The sequence below is a fragment of the Mus caroli genome, chromosome 5, assembly GCF_900094665.2.
Source record: "Mus caroli chromosome 5, CAROLI_EIJ_v1.1, whole genome shotgun sequence".
NCBI classification, from domain to species: Eukaryota; Metazoa; Chordata; class Mammalia; order Rodentia; family Muridae; genus Mus; species Mus caroli.
The window spans coordinates 103,282,344-103,298,594 of record NC_034574.1 but is presented as its reverse complement, the minus strand read 5'-3'; the positions used below and the strand labels follow the sequence as shown (position 1 = coordinate 103,298,594).

Sequence of the window (16,251 nt, the reverse complement as noted above, 5' to 3'; positions counted from 1 at the left end):
CTGTCCCCTGGCTGTGAGTGGGAGGCTTGTGGGCAGGGCTCAGGTGCTGTCCCCTGGCTGTGAGTGGGAGGCTTGTGGGCAGGGCTCAGGTGCTGCCTCCTGGCTGTGAGTTTTAAGCCCATTGGTTGGAGTGGTCTCTCTTCAAGGGCTCCTCTGCCAAAGGGAGCCTCAGGAGTGACAAGAAATGGCAATCATAATTGTTATATAGTAACAACTTCTCTGTAGTGTGGATGTGTGAGCAGACAAGGCCCCATAGAAGGGGACCTTGGGTCAGGGGCCTCAGGTCAGCAGTTTGCCTTCTCATGGACCCCAAGTTTCTTCAACAGCACTCCCCCATTTCCTGGCCTGTGCACTTCCATTCCATTGGTTCTTGGACCCCAAAAATACTGCCAAGAGTAGTGTTTTCCACCCTGGCATCCTTGTAAGGTTTGAGATGGTCATTGTCATACCTCTGGGCCTTTCTGTCTGTGGCTCTCTTCTGTAGAAGATACCAGGAACAGTAAACCTTTGCAGGCTGTGTGGACTGCCCTACTACACACTCAGTTGAAAACCAAAATACAGCAACTCTCACAGCAGTGGTGCTTGGAAGAAACTACACCAGGAATTGGGTAGGTGAGACAGTCCAGCACTTGCCTCCCCTGGGCACTGGAGGGCCAGCTATAGGCCTAGAGTCCAAAGGGCCAGTCAGCCAAGTTAGCCAGTCAGTACAGAGTGAGGTCCTAGAAGCAGGCCATAGCTGGAGGGTCCTGTCCTGGGCCAGGCATCCAGAAACAGACAAAAACTAGCTTGAGTCACATGTACCCCTCTCTCACACACCCCCTGCTGACCTTTCTGTAGCCCTCACCATGGTGTGTGTAGGGGCCACCCCAGTTGACCATGTTCTGTCACTGCTCCTCAGCTCTGACTCCCTGCAACCAGGTCCACTCCAATCCTAGGAGCCTGGAGCTAGACCCTTGACCATGTCTGTCTCTTCCCTGCCTCAGTTTCCTTATTGGCAACTGGTGCTTGTGAGACTGTGGCTGTTAGGCATCCAACACAGTGGGTTTTGTTGTTTTGTTTTGTGGGAGGAAATAACGGGATTTGGTGGTGACTTTGTTTTTGTTATTTTTTTTTTTCCTTTGTAAGGAGAGGACCTTTATTTGGTAAATAAGCCAAACATAAGGAAAGAGCTGAAGATACTGTTGAGGCTGGTACTTCTGACAGGTCTCCAGTTATCACTGGATTTCCAAGGGCTGCAGTTGTAAGGATAAATTTGTAAAGATTCATTTGTAAAGATGAATGGTGGCCCACCCTGGCGTTCTGCCTCTAACGCACCCCATGGAGCTGGCTCCCACAGGCCTAGGAATGGCTGAATTCCCACAAAGTGGATGCCCGTCCTGGACCAGGCATTTGAAGCCTAGGTGGGAGTCCTTCCACCTCAAGCTTTGTGTGGGTCCTCGAATTTCAAGGGCCCAAATGGAATTGCTAGAATTGCATGGAATTGCTGAGTTCTGTGTTTCACCTGTGTGCGTACTGGGCTTGAAGGGCTCATTGTGCTAAGGCTTGTATGGCAGGCAGGCATACTCAGCTTCCTTGTGGACTCAGGTCAGCTCCCCTGGCCTCACAAACAAACAAAATTAGATGCTTTGCGTCTCCAGCCTCCTGTAAAGTAACTAGGGCTCACGGAGTAGCCCTGGCACCACAGCCCTTTTCAGCGTGGGATTGCTTAGAGTCGGAACTGGATTCAAAGCAAAACGGTGTTGTTTGGCTGTTGATTCTGGGGACCCTCTCAGCCCTTCATACCCCAGCTCTTGGACTTGCCAGTGGTCTCGCTTCTTTCTGGCTCTGTTTCCCTTAATGTAAACGGAGTACCAGTTGTCTGTAACTTGTTTTTGTGATGATCGTGGAGTAGAGCCCACGGGCGTTTCTTGTGGCCATTGCGCGCCAACCTGGGGTACCACCGGGTCAGATCAGACAGCCACCCACCCTGCGCGGGCGGATCTGCGCCTCGGGGCTGGATTAGTTGGGCCTGCCCGTGCCCCGCCCACACAGCGCCCCGCCTGCCGGCGCCACCACCACCCCGCCCGCTCGACGGCTCCTGGCCGCTGCGCCCAGAGCGCCCGCAGCGCTCAGAGAAGGCGTGGGGACGTGTGCGCCTCGCGCGCCCCAGGTCCGGGTTCCGGCTGAGCTGGGCATGCAGAAAGAGACTCCCTGGATGGCAGGCCCGCGGGAGTTTCACTGCCACCCGCGTCCGTGCAGCACCTAGGGCTGAGACCGTCGACGAACGCAGAGAAGCGCGCAGGATCTGGGTGCCCGAGAGGTCAGTGCGCGAAGAGCAAAGCGGGACTTAGGGCGTCGCGGGTGGGGAAGCACCGACCCCTTAAAGGAACGGGCAAGAGGACGACTCTGGGAATTCCGCTCACACATCCTTCGCTGGAGCAGGTCCCTCAGAGTCCCCGTGTTCCCGCGGCTGCACCTGGGGCGCTTGTGGTAGCAAGCGGCAGGGTGTTGTCTGGAGAGGGTCCCGGGTCCGTCGGGCGCGCGGCGTAGGCAGGCGGAGCACGGTGGGGGCGCGCGTCTTTGTCTGCGCCCCCGTGCTCTGTCCGCCACCGGGTGCGTTGGTGCCTTGCTTACCTGCCTGGAGTTGAGTTCTTTGTCTGGGGCGGGGTGCGGCCGAGGCTGTGTTGCGTGTCTGATCCGAGGGTTGTCCCTAGGGTCCAATAGTCTCAAACAAAGCACGCGGTGACCCTATCCCCGAGCCATATTGACGTCCCTCGGAGATTAGTGGTGTCTTCTTGCCAGACATGCCTTTTGCGCGGACTCACAAGCCTGCAACCTGGGAATTTCCCACATGCATCTTGGTATGAAGTGACCGTATTCTTTTCTTCTGTACTCTGGCTCCACACCAAAATTGGAGAACTGCGTACCTGGGTCTCATCCCTGTAGATAATGCCCAGAAAGTTATTAACACAGGACTGACGGCCCCTGTGAGACACCGTCTTGGTCTAGCTAGCCAACTCTGAAGTTTGGCAGAAAGGGCTGTGTCTGCCTAGGAAGGCAGTCGCTCAGACTTCCTCCATTCCACCACTGGTTTCCCCGGAGGTCGTGGAAACTGGAGTCTTCTGGGTCAGAGCTTTCCTGAATAGAAGTAACCAGCCTGGCCACGTGTCGGAAAACCCCACAAAGCACTAGGATTCCTGCCTGCCCCTATGGTCTTTCTGAGCAGATTTGCCTGTGTATGGAGGGAACTGATTGGCCATGCCAGGCACTGTTCTGTGATGGGGAAAGTATGCCACCCCTGCTTTTCCTCATTCTGCTCCCCACCCCCGTGCTATACTCCTCTTGCCTCTCTTGGAGTCTGGATCATAGATCTGAGTCCATAGAAAGTTTGGGTTTCATATCCACCCTTGGCGAGAGTAGTTCCCTGCTGGGACTCTCCCCCCCCCCCCGCCCCGCCCCGCCCCGCCCCGCCCCCCAGCAGATTGAAGACCAAGGAGCTGGGCTCCTCTGGGACAGAACATTCATTGCTAAGAAGTCATCAGATCTCAATAAGAGGCAGGCAGAGTAGGGGTGACCCTCCCCACCCACATTTGAGTCGTGTTACTCCCTGCTTGCTTGTGTAAGGTCTCAAACACCCTAAGGTTTGGAAGTTGCCTTTTGGGTTGGAAATGTGAATTGCAGATCCTGATCTTGATGGCTTGTTTCGTTTTCCTGACTTGGGAGGTCATGGTTCTTCCTTTCTGGCTTGCAGGGCCCCAAGCTCACTTGGAAGTTGAATGTGAAGCAAGCTGTAGACTTGGTAGTAAGGGCCAGGTGGCACACAGAGGACCTGTCCGTGGGGCTGATAGTGATAAACCTAGGGCAGCCTCCTTAGAGGGAGGCCAGCTGCTGTCCATCCCCTGGTGCCTTTAAGGGCCCCTGAGGCGGGGTTCCCAGAGCTGCTGCGTACGTAGGCAGACAGCTATAGATAACCAGCAGGGTGGATACAATCAGACCGGACTCCAGAGGGAGTCCAGAGGGACTGCCAAGGGAGACTAATGGGAACCATGGTAGCTCTGTGTGCAGAATAGGACAGGAGGGACCCAGAGGTTCTACAGAATCCGACCACAGTCAGAGAGTTTGTGCTCTGGTCTGGGGTAAGCCCTAAGTTTTCTCAGCTGGGTGCCATTGTTCTGATTTGGTTTGTTGTAAAGAACTTTGTAAAAGCTGAGGTAGCCCAAATGGTCCTTGTACAGGAACTGATGTCCAAGTGGTCTACCTTAGCTCTGATAGGGTAATGACAGAAGTTCCTGGAGCCCTGGATGTCCTGACAGAGAGGGCAAGGCAGAGGGGGCATTGCTTGGTCAGGACCCTGGTGTACCTGTCTGCAGACAGCAGTGATGAGTAAGCAGCTGACTCTAACCCTGCAAGGCTGCCTTTGCCTGCCCAGCAGGCCCCTGGCTCTTCCTAGCCACTGACTGACTCCCTTAATCCTTGTGATTCTGAGCTCCTTTTGGCACAGACCCTACAATGGTCACTCCTCCCAGCAACCCAGAAGTAGGATTAGGAAGGAAAACGGCCCTGGCCTTGAGAATCCGTGGCTTGTTTCTCTGCCTCCTCTACCAAACTAGCTTGAAGTGGTGGCTATAGAAAGAGCAGAGGGGTCAGGAAAGGCCCAGCTACAAAGTGTGGCGTGGTGCGAAAGGACTGAGCTGGGTCGAGTGCATTTGGTGATTGGTGGGATCCTGGGCCTCACTGTCTTTAACTGTAAAGACCTCTGATCAGGCCTAAGCTGCGCTGACTTGTGTCTGAAGCAACTCTGCTCCACCTCCAGGGCCTGGAATCCAGCTCATGCCACACTTGGAGCTTACAGGTTAGGTTGCACCCTCTCCTCTTACCCACCCTTGGCAGGACCCCTCAAGCTCCAGTTCCATACCATGTCTGTGAGGTAGCCCAGAGCCTTACAGACTACAGAAGTTCACAGCTTACTGTTGAGACTGAGTGGAAGTCCATGATCAGGACACTGAAAGTCCGGTATGGGAGGTGAGGTGACTGGCTTTGTGCTCTAAAGCACTATAGTCACCTAACATGTAGTGAATACCCCAGCATGGGAGACAGAAGCCTGTCACCGGGAGAGTGGCCCATGGGTAGGGCCTGCCTCCCCAAAGAAAAAAAGAAAGCTGGGTGTGGTGGTGCACACCTTTAATCTCAGCACCCAGGAGGCAGAGGCAGGCACCCTGGTATACACAATAAATTCCAGGACAGCCAGAACTACAAAATGAGACTTTGTCTCAAACATACAAAAAAATGTAATGACTTAGTTAGTTACTAATGTGTGTGTGGGTGCTTGCTTGTGTAATATATACAACATGTTCAAAGGAGGCCAGAAGATCCCCTGGGACTGAAGTTAAAGAGCATTGGGAGCGGTCGTGTGGGTGCCGGGAACTGAATTTGACCGAGCCATCTCTCCCCAGCTCCAGTGTTCTGGGACTTTCCTTACCTTCACCAATCAGAGTCATATTCCATGTCCACAGTTCTTTAGTCTGAGGTTGCCTGGGTTAGATATTATGTTCCCTTTGCCTGTTGATAGACACTGAGGTGTCCCCACCCCGTGACAGCTGGGTCTGGGCCTGGCATCCTAAAAACCCAGCTCTATACAGCCCTATCCCAGGCCTTGGGCAGGGCCATGTCGAAGCTCCATGGACAGTAAGTGCCCAGCAGCTCATGGGTCCTGATAGTGTCCTGTTAGATTGTGCTGGGGAACTTGTAGATAGTAGAACTACATTCTATTATGTTAAGTGTCATCTGAGTATGACCTTCTTAGCTGAAGCTGTTCTTTGACCGCAAGTCTACTCATCTGGGCTGTTTTTCCCATAAATTCTCTTGGGGCAAGCCTATTCCCATCCCCTGCAGAGGCTATGTTGTTATATTCAGTGATAACTGAGTTTCTTTTTTGTAAAATCATAAAATAGTTTGAGCCCATGGCCCAAGACCCACGGAACCCCACCAGTCTCCAGTGCATGCAGACACGTGTGCCAATGTAGATCCCCATACCTGCTTACACACGATCAGCCTTAGGCCTATATAGTACAGGCACCCAAAAGCATGAACAGATGTGTAGGTGTGTGCGTATACCTGTACAGTGCACATATGCAGGTGCCCTGTGTACACGTCTGTAGCCAACACACGATGTCTCATTGTTGCTCCCTTTTGGAGCAGCTTCTTTAAGGCATTAAGTGGCTGTGATGGTCTTCACAGATATCAAACTTCATTCAAGCATTTGTGTGCAGATGCAGAACAGGGAGGCAGAGACAATCTTGGGGCTCCAGGTAAAACCTAGAAACTCAAGGCCCAGTTTTTGTTGATGAAATGCTTCTGCACTGGGTTGCGGTGAAGGGTCTCCACAGATCCACTCACCCCGTGCATGTGACATAGCACAGAGGATCACAAACAGCAGAAGTTCTCAGCTCACAGCCAGATGGAAGTGCAAGGTCAGGAGGGCACAGGGGAATCTGGTACCTGTGTGGGATGCTTCCTGGTTCACAGAGGGCACACTCTCAGTGTCCTGTCATGGTGGAATGTCAGACAGTCCTCCAGGGCCTCCATCATAAGGGCATACTGGTCCCACACATTCCTTCATTGACCATAGATCAGCTTTTGGGTATAGCATCACACTGAGAGTTTCAGTGTGCTTTTTTTGAAGACATACTCAGTTCATATTGAGGAAGCACTCTAAGAAGACAGAAAGCTCTATCCAGGGTCACTTTTACCAAGCCTTCTCATCCTAATTATTTGCATAGCTGCAAGTGCCTGCTCAGTCCAAACTACACAAGTCTGCTTCTCTGGGAGAAATGGAAAAGACAGCAACAGATCCCCTCAGTTTCGTGTGCTTGAACTATATGAGCCCTGACTTTGCCAGTCTCAGATGTGGCGCTATACCACAGCATGAGACACATCCCCTACTTGGTACCTAGTAGGACCACTACTGTGGCTCACAGCTGAATGTATCCCGAGATATCTCTGAATGCAGCCTGGCACGTTTGTGATGGCAATGTCAAACCACGATGTCAAAAGGTTGCACATCCCTGAATAGTTGGTTCTTCTCTTTCTAACGCTCCAGGCACTGACTGCCCTGGGCTGGGCACGAGGCAGCCACAATAGGGAGTGTCCTCCCTTCTTTGCCTTCAGCCTGTAGCTGAGACCCAAAGGAGCCCGAGCAGAAACAGGCCACCTGCCAGGCCACTGGCATTTTCTAACCGTTTGTTCCACCACAAGGCATGGCCCATTTTGAACAAGTCCACTGTAGCTTTATGAACATTGTAAATATGTGTGTACAATGCCAAGTCCAAGACTAAGTGTCTTCCCTCAGAAGTGTCTATTATACTAGGGATTGGGTTCTGCTCGGGTGGTGGATAATAAATAGTCACTCTCAGCTCCAGCCTGTTAGCCTCTTCTCTCTCCTCAGGCATCTGTGGGCTCTGAGAAGCTCTTTGCCCCGGCACCTGACAAAGGTGAGTGTATCCCCAGCCCAGCTTCCTGGGTCTCAGGTTGTAGAGACTCAAGGGCAGTAGGAGTCTTGGGAGGGTCTGTTTATCTCATTGGGCAGGGATGGTGTTCTAGAAACAGTGGAGCAAAGGGAAGCAGTCTTAGTGTAGGAAGCAGTTTCTGCTGATCTCTGCAGGCATCAGAAAGAGACGGGCATCAGTGCATGCATATGTGCCTATATGAATGCACGCTAATTCATGCTGCAGCCAAGAGAGTAAGTAGAGGTTGGACAAGTGTCAGCTGTGGGGCAAGTCCTTGTAGAACCCTGATCTTGTCTACAAAATGGGGTCACAAGAGCTGGACCTAGTGGCCCAGGCCTCTCTTCCCAGCTATTTTGAAGGCTGAGGTAGGAGGATTAAAATTAGAGGCCATTGGGGTGACTTAAAGCAACCCTGTCTGAAAATAAAAAAAGTCAAAGAAGGCTAGAGAGATAGCTCAGTAGCAGAGCCCTTTCCTAATATGTTCAAGACTCATCTCTCAACACAGAAGTGGCTCAGTGGTTAAGGTGGTGCCACTCGGGCACACTGCCTGCCAAGTCCACCTTTAGTGAACTTGAATCCAGCATCCAGCACCCACATCTCAGCAGGAGAGAAGTGACTCCTACAGGGTCTCTCTGAGCCCCACACAAGTACCATGGCACGGGCACACACAAGCTCATGCACACAGTGTGAAGAAGACAATAGCTTAAAGAGAAATTAGGACATAGCGTCCCACACCTTTGACCCCAGCACTTGGGAGGCAGATGCAGGAAGATCTCTTGATTGTTGAGGACAGCCTGGTCTACAGAGCGAGCTCCAGGACAGCCAGAGCTACCTAGAGAGAGACCTCTTAAGGAGGAGGGGTGGCTGGAGAAATGCCTTGATCTTTAAGAAATTATACTGCACTCTAAGAGGACTGCTAGAGTTTGGGTTCCAACACCCAAATCAGGCAGCTCACACATGCTCCCAGGAATCCAACACTTCTTCTCTCCTCACACACTTGTGCTCACAGAGACACACACCTTGACAACACATCATTTTAAAACTAAAAGAAATGTTTATTTTTAAGAGAAAAAGGGCTGGGCAGTGGTTGCGCACACCTTTGACCCCAGCACTTGGGAGACAGATGCAGGAAAATCTCTTGATCGTTGAGGACAGCCTGGTCTACAGATTGAGTTCCAGGACAGCAAGGGCTACAGAGAAAAACCCTGCCTCGAAAAACCAAACCAAACCAAAAAAAAAAAAAAAAAAAGGGGGGGGGGGGGGGGGGGGGGGCGGGGGGGGGGGGGTGCAATCCTTTAATCCTAGCACTTGGGAAACAGAGGCAGGCGGATCTCTTGAGATCAAATCCACTCTCTCAGAGTGAGTTCCAGGACAGCCAAGCTACACAGAGAAACCTTGACCCCCAAAAAAACAAAAGGAAGGAAGAAAAGAAAAAGGGAAAGAGGGGCTGGAGAGATGGTTAAGAGCACTGATTGCTCTTCCAGAGTAGAGTCTCAGTACCCATATGGTGGTTCTCAACCATCTGCAACGCTAGTTCCAGGTGATCTGATGCCCTCTTGTGGCCTCCACAGGCACCCGGCAAGCTGCTGGTGCACAGGATACATCCAGTTTTACTCACACACAATAAACATGGGGGTTAGGGAGGAACCTCGCAGAAACTTTAAAAATGGGCTAGTAACAGCCTTATACCCTAGCCTTACCTTGGAGCCTGGAATTCTGGAGTTATGGAAAGGACCTGGGGCTGGGCACCAGGGAGGAGGCTGGCACACCCGAGCTTATCTGTGTGACCTCGGGTAATGAGCAGGACTTTTTTATTTCTGTTCATGTTTCCCCATTGGATATAGGGATCATCACAGGACCCTCAGCCTTGTGCCGAGAGCAGTGGCCGGGTCTGACATCCTGGTTACTGGCAAGTGTTGCTTGGGCACAAAGGGCCGGGTCTTACAACACACCTGCCCTTTCTCTGCAGGTTCTGGGAGAGGTGAGAAGTCAGAGGCCAAGGCAGGGGCAGTGCCCAAGGTGTCAGGCCTGGAGCGCAGCAGTGAGCTCAGCACCGAGGCTTTCCTGCCTGCCACAGCACCTGCACCCTCAGGGCCCGCGCCAGGAGCTCCAGCCAGCCCCCTGGTGAAGAGAGAAGCGCCCGTTGTACCTCACCACGTTCCACAGCCACAGCTTACCCCGCAGCACCGGGGCTCACTCCCAACACACGTGCCTCTGTCCTTGGGCGCCTTCGTGGGCCCTGGCCCTGGCCCTGGCCCTGGCCAGGTGGCATCCAATAGCCTGCACCTGCACAGCCTCAGGTAGGGAGTGGGTGAAGCCATGGCCTGGGGTGGGGCTGAGGGAGGTGCCGCTGGCCTCGGAAAGGGACTGTGGCTCTGGGATGTCTGGGTTCTGAGAGCAAGGATGCCACTGAGCCCTATGTCCTGCAGCAGGAGCAGCAGCACGGTCAGTGGCACCCCTCTGGGCCTGGCAAAGCACGTGACACTGTCTCCACACGGCCCCGGCCCCCACCTGTCTACCTCACACCTGGCGCTCAGGTCCCAGGCGCAGCACCAGCACCACGCCACGGCAATGTTCGCTGCCCCCCCAACACTGCCCCCGCCCCCGGCGTTGCCCGCCAGCAGCCTGGTCATCCCAGGACACCCCGCCGGTAGGTATTACACCCAAGGGTGCATGCTCAACCTCAGCGGGGCCCTGGGCCAGTGTGGGGCAGCGGGCTGAGGTGAAGGAAGAGCCTGGGAGGTTTGTGAGCCAGCCCTTCGAGGGTCGTGGTGGAGGGGATCTTCGAGGATTCTGTACATCCCTCCCTACTCAGGCAGGCAGCCCCTACTTTGCGTTGGCCTCCTCCACCTTTGCTGCTCCCAACATCCAGAAGACCCGAGTAGGCCCCAAGTCCCTCCTCTTACTTCTGGCTGGAACCTTCACCAATTTTTAATCTCTGAAGGATTTCTGAGCAGTCACCACCCATCCTGCAGGGCCAGTATCCCAGCCTGAGGCCGCCACGGGCGGTGCGCTGGACAGGGCTCACAGACTTCTCTCCTTGCCTCTAGATGCCAGTCTGTTGATCTCATTCAACCAGCCAATCATGTATTGCCAGCCTCATTCGGGGATTCTGATTGGTACTTGGTCACAGGCTCCTCCTCTCTTACCTCCACCCCTGGGCCCGCAAGTAGCGAGCGGCCACCACGGCTTGGCCTGCCGACCCCGGGAGTGCCAGGTGACTATCAGCCTCGCCCCGCTGGGAGCCCATGGCCGACGTGCCTCTCTGTCTCTCTCTTCTTTTTCTCTTGTAGATCACGAACTGCTCAGGCAAGAGCTGAACACGCGGTTTCTGGTGCAGAACGCGGAGCGGCCTGGCGCCTCCCTGGGCCCGGGGGCTCTGCTGCGGGCCGAGTTCCACCAGCACACGCACCAGCACACACACCAGCACACACACCAGCACACACACCAGCACCAACACACATTCGCCCCCTTTGCGGGGCTGCCCCCGACGCCGCTTATGCCGCCCACCGCACCCTCGCCGGTGCGTAGGCCTGAGTGCTGGCTGCTGGCGGGGTGGGCTGGGTGGGTGGGACAGGGAGTCGTACACACAGATGCACGCTCACTCTCATGCACGGCCCTGATACCTCCTGCCAGCGTGTGCAGGCCCCACTTGGCCTTCATGCTGGGTGCTGGACTGTGGGCCTGAACCCCAGCCCACCCTCAGATCTTACCCTGCCAGGGCCTGAGCCTGGGCTAGCTGCAGCAGTGCTCAGTCTTAGGCCTGACTGACATCAGGTCTCAGAGCCTAGACAAAACTAGGACCAGGCCATTGCAGACCTCTTGTGTGTCTCTTGGTCCATTTCCACCTTGTCGTGTTCAGCCACTTACTCTCTTTGTCACCGCCTGGGGTGTTCACGGCTCACCTGACTTCTCCAGCCAGGGCTTCATGCCCACCACCTTATCTAGAGCCTAGGCTGAGTAAACACCAACCTCTTTGAACCAGGAGCCTAGGCCCCACAGGGCCAGAGGCCAGTACACTCAAGGAGCCAGGTGACACCAGGCCATGTGCCTTGGTCACTGCCCAACCCAGCCATGGGTGGGTTCTGGGCCACTGGAGGGCATTAGGCCTGTACAGGAAGTCTGACCTTTGCTTTCTTCCCTTGCAGTTTGACAAGTTCTCACCCAAGCTGGACAGCCCCTACTTCCGACATTCCAATGTGAGTCCCTGTGCTCAGGCCCAGATTTCAGCCTACTGGGGGTGTGAGGAAGCTACAGACTTGTCCGTGCCTCCTTCTGGATGCTGAGGGGGAGGAACCAGGCAGTGCTCAAGGGTCCACCATGTGGGACCCACAGGCTGCCCATTCCTGCTTGCACACCCTGGCCCCTTTGGCTCCCTTTAAGGGTGCTTTTCAGCCCAAGGAACAGCTGCTCTTGGTAGGGAGGAGGCTGGCAGGTGGGTGGGTTTAGGCACCGGGCAGGGCTACTGACTAGCTCCGATTCTTGTTGCCATCTGGCCTTACTGTGAGCGACCCCTGCTGGCTGAGAGCCTTTTTGCAGTCAGAAAGCCTGCTACTGAGCCGTGCAGGAGTTGGCCAACTGATGTGGCAGTGCAACCCATCACCTTACACAGGAGGGAAGGAGCAGGAAGAGCCAGGAGCTGAGCAGGAGAGGTTCCATGGCCTGTCCCTCCAAACAGAGAATGGAGGCCGCCTTTCACTTAAGCCCCCTTTGCTCATGTCTTCAGGGCTAGGCACTGTGCTTGTTCCTTCCCCAAGAACTGTCTTGGTGTGTAGGTGCCTCTCAGACTGGGGCAGTCCGTTCTCCCCAGCGATGTCATAAGCCAGTCTTCCTGCCTTGATGAGTCCTTTTGACTGAAGGGGAGGTGGTCTTATGAGGGAACTGAGGGAACTGTGCGGGGTCCCACCAGCATGCCAAAGCATAGTCCATCGCAGAATTTGGGGCTCCTGGAGGCCTCCTGCTTGTTTCCTCCCTCCTCAGCCTATTGGTCCCTCATGCTCTCTTTCCCTGTACCTTCAGACTTCAAACTCAATCGAGATAACAGGCCGGTCGAGTGCGGTTCACACTTTCCTGCAGAAAGCCCCTGGGGTAGGTGTCAGCAGTCAGCCATGTAAGTTGGCACATACACTCAGGTGCTGTCTCTCCCAGCCCTGAGCCCGTGTTCCCATAGAGCCTGAACATGACCTGTTCTCTCCTGTTCACCACAGGTGTCCGATCCGTACCGGACAGCAGTCAGGGTGAGTGAGTGCATGCTGGGAAGAGGAGTTGGAAGCACACCCAGGGCTGTGGCTGGGAAGGACTCCGGTTCTCTCCTGGGTGGCCTTGGGGTGGTCCTGATGGTAGGAATCTGGGGAAGATGAGGCCCGGGAAGAGGCGCTGGGCTCTCTGAGCACATCCCGGTCCTGCCACAGAAACCAGGGAAGTGGTGTGCGGTACACGTGCAGATCGCCTGGCAGATCTACCACCAGCAGCAGAAGATGAAGGTGAGGCCGGGCCAGGCGGGTGCACTGCCAGGGCCTCCCTGGTGGGGCCGTATGGGAGGACTCTAGGGTGTGTGATGAGAGGCTCTGGCCAGCTCCAAGGTCACAGTGAGGAACATTCGTGGAACTGCCGGGAAGAGCCTGGGTTGGGAAGACAGTGCGTGTGCCCAAGTGTCTTGATTGGCAGAGGGACAGTGTCTTCACCGGAAGTCAGGGCAGTCTGCAGTACAGATGTTACCCATGATGCACTGCACCTCTGTGTATAGTTGTAAAAGTCTCCTAAAAGACCTTAGTCAAGTCAGCAGCAAGGGACTCGTGAGAGAGTGTACATGCCTCAGTAGAGGTGGGAAGGTACTTGCAGTGTGAATTTCCAGGACTGGAGTGGTAAAACTCAGGGGTGACCACGGTGATTCCTGAGTGATCCCTGGGGGCATTATAGGAAATAAGGGCTTGGTTCTCACTCCGCTGTTAACATATATAGACATATATATAGACATATATACAGGGTTTCACTGCCTCCCACTTGCTCCCACCTAACACAGAACACTCCAACATGGTGATGTATAAACACCACACACATACACGTGTGCACGTGCATGCATGGGGGGCGGGGCAGAATATGACATACTTTCAAAAGTAGGAGGAACGTGAGTCCCCAAATGCTGGCCAGGCAGGGCAGGTCTCACAGACACGGGTGGAATTGGAAGGACAGCTCCTGTCCTTGTCCTCAGAGCCGCACTCAATGGAGCCTCTGGCCAGCACAAAGAACAAGCAGCACAGGTCTACATAAGTTTAATAAAGTCATGGTTGAGGGTTTCATGTGTGTGTGTGCGCACGCGCGTCCGTGAGAGAGAGAGAGAGCTTCCATGTATGTGCAGCTGCATATGCAATTAACGTGCATAGCGTGCATTTGGAGGTCAGAGACAATTTGAAGGAGTTGCATTTCTCTTTCTGCCATGTGGGTCCTAAGACTTGAACACAGGTCCGTCGGCTTAGTGCAAGAGCCTTTACCTGCTGAGCCATCTCACTGCTGTAGATTCATGTGTTTAACCATAAATTGCATCATTGGAAAACAAGCACAAATTTGGAACCACTTAGGCCTGTGGATATGCTCTTTCAGCTGAATTTTGTGTAATCTAAATGAAGCTATTTTCTGTGAAATGAAATACACAAATGCGCTGAAGAATGCACCGATTGAGGCCATAGTATAAAGGTGGTGTGTGTCATTGCTACTCCATGCATTGCATACCACAGTAAGGTTCTGGTTCTCCCATCCCAGATGAAACCCACTAAAGCTGGCTTTCCTTCCCCTTACCTGGGGCTGCCAGAGCATGGGCAGCTCCTAAGGGGGCACCTCCAGTGAGGTCCCTGTATAGTCCAGGCCACCAGTTCAGGTTCTACCTGGGGCAATGGCCAAGCCTCTGCACACAGCCCTGGCACACACTCTGTCCCCCTGCAGATGCAGCTGGACCCCCACAAGCTAGAGGTTGGCACAAAGCTGGACCTGTTCAGCCGGCCCCCCGCCCCAGGCATGTTCTCTGGGTTCCACTACCTACAGGACCTGGCCCGGCCCCTCTTCTCCAGCACAGGTGAGACCAAGGGTAGCTGGGATCAGGGGTCTGAATGGGGCCAAGATATCTGTCTTGTCCAGTGTGGGGATGACTTTGCCAGGGCCCTCACAATGTTCTTTATATCTATCTACTGCTGGTTCCAGTCCAAAGACCCCATAGTTCCCAAAGCCAGCCCATGTACACTGAGACCCTGGTGCTACTTACTCAAGACCCTGACCACTGTGTGTCACCTGGGCCTCTGCCCCACATTACCTGACACTTGGTGACCTGGTCTCTCCTCATCCTAGCATCCCTCATCACTGGGACTCTTATCTTCTTTAAAGTCAACACCCCCAGGACAGTATCTGTGTTGTCTTACACATGTAGGAAACTCTTTCCTCCAACAACCCGTGTCCCACCCAGCCTTCCCTAAGTGCATGGTAGTGCAGAGTTATCTGCTCTTAGCCTTGGAGACCTTTGCAACAAGACTGCAGGCCCAGGGTTGATTGGGGACACCTGTCTGCCATGTATCCAAGTCCCACGTCTCCAGGAGGAGTCCAGAGACTCAGCATGAGGCTACGTGAATGAAGTTTAGACACAGTATGTGCTGCAGAGCAGTTATGGGCATGGAAGGAACTTCCTTAAACTCAAAACCTGAACCCAGATATTGGTAGAGACAAGTTGAGGGCTTGAGAATGTTCTTCCAGCCTGTGTGCATGCTCACATGTACACACAGCACACGTGAAGGCTGACTTCCCTCTGACGAGGTCTCAGGTCTGTTACCTCAGAGCTCCAGATACCCTCATCCTTTGCATCCTCTTCTCATTCAGTGCCCATTTGTGGGGGATGAGAGCAAGTATATTCTCACCTTTGCTAACACGTTAGGACAGCAGAGCTGGCTAGCCACCCAGAGCTGACCTCACAGTGTGGTGGCTTTTCCCTATCCCTGGATTTGGCACCCTGGTGACCTCTGGACTGGACTGGACCTCAGATCTAGACCCTCAAAGCAGAGGTGTCCCTGATGGCTTACAGTGTGGCTCAAGCCCCAAGACATAACTCTGTGTGTTCTGTAAGGTCCTGCTGCTGGCCTCTGCTCCATTCCTCGGTCCCTGTATTTTTGCCCTTTCCCTTTCTCTCTCTTGCTCCACCTCCCCCTAGCCCCCTCTGGCCCATAGGTTGGTTGGTAGGTTGGTTGGTTGGTTGGTTGGTTTGTTTCTCAATATGGATGGTTGTGAGCCACCATGTAGTTGCTGGGATTTGAACTCATGACCTCCAGAAGAGAAGTCAGTGCTCTTAACCACTGAACCATTTCATCAGTCCTTCTTATTTTATTTTATTTTATTTTATTAGTCCCTGTCTTGGATGACCACTGCCTTCTTACTTCCAAAGTTCTCTGTCTTCTTAAACACATTTTAAGTGTTCACCAGACATTTGGTATTTTTACTGGGATTGAGTTGAAACTATACAGGAAAGAAAATTCATTCCTTTCCAATGTCATCTTCTAATCCATCAGCAAGGTGTGTAGCCCTTTTGTGTAGGAGTATAGACGCATGTTTTATATATCACTCATTACTCATTTTAAAATTACATTTGCCGGGCGTGGTGGCGCACGCCTTTAATCCCAGCACTCAGGAGGCAGAGGCAGGAGGATTTCTGAGTTCAAGGCCAGCCTGGTCTACAAAGTGAGTTCCAGGACAGCCAGGGCTACACAGAGAAACCCTGTCTCAAAAAACCAAA

At 53.7% G+C, this 16,251-nt stretch overlaps 1 protein-coding gene across 5 annotated transcripts in view; it reads left to right on the top strand.

The window, feature by feature from the left end:
• Positions 1–16,251, top strand: part of Fbrsl1 (fibrosin like 1) — a 90,032-nt gene that overhangs the window by 61,624 nt on the left and 12,157 nt on the right. Inside the window, exons 6-15 of one of the 5 annotated variants that reach the window (XM_021162180.1) lie at positions 7,424–7,469; positions 9,454–9,784; positions 9,914–10,134; positions 10,535–10,603; positions 10,778–11,007; positions 11,633–11,683; positions 12,504–12,572; positions 12,692–12,721; positions 12,896–12,967; positions 14,424–14,553. In XM_021162180.1, the coding sequence (XP_021017839.1) occupies positions 7,424–7,469; positions 9,454–9,784; positions 9,914–10,134; positions 10,535–10,603; positions 10,778–11,007; positions 11,633–11,683; positions 12,504–12,572; positions 12,692–12,721; positions 12,896–12,967; positions 14,424–14,553 (1,249 nt within the window). Of the gene's footprint in view, positions 1–7,423; positions 7,470–9,453; positions 9,785–9,913; positions 10,135–10,534; positions 10,702–10,777; positions 11,008–11,632; positions 11,684–12,503; positions 12,573–12,691; positions 12,722–12,895; positions 12,968–14,423; positions 14,554–16,251 lie in introns of all 5 variants that reach the window. The other 4 variants (XM_021162181.2, XM_021162182.2, XM_021162184.2 and 1 more) reach the window with 4 other exon arrangements.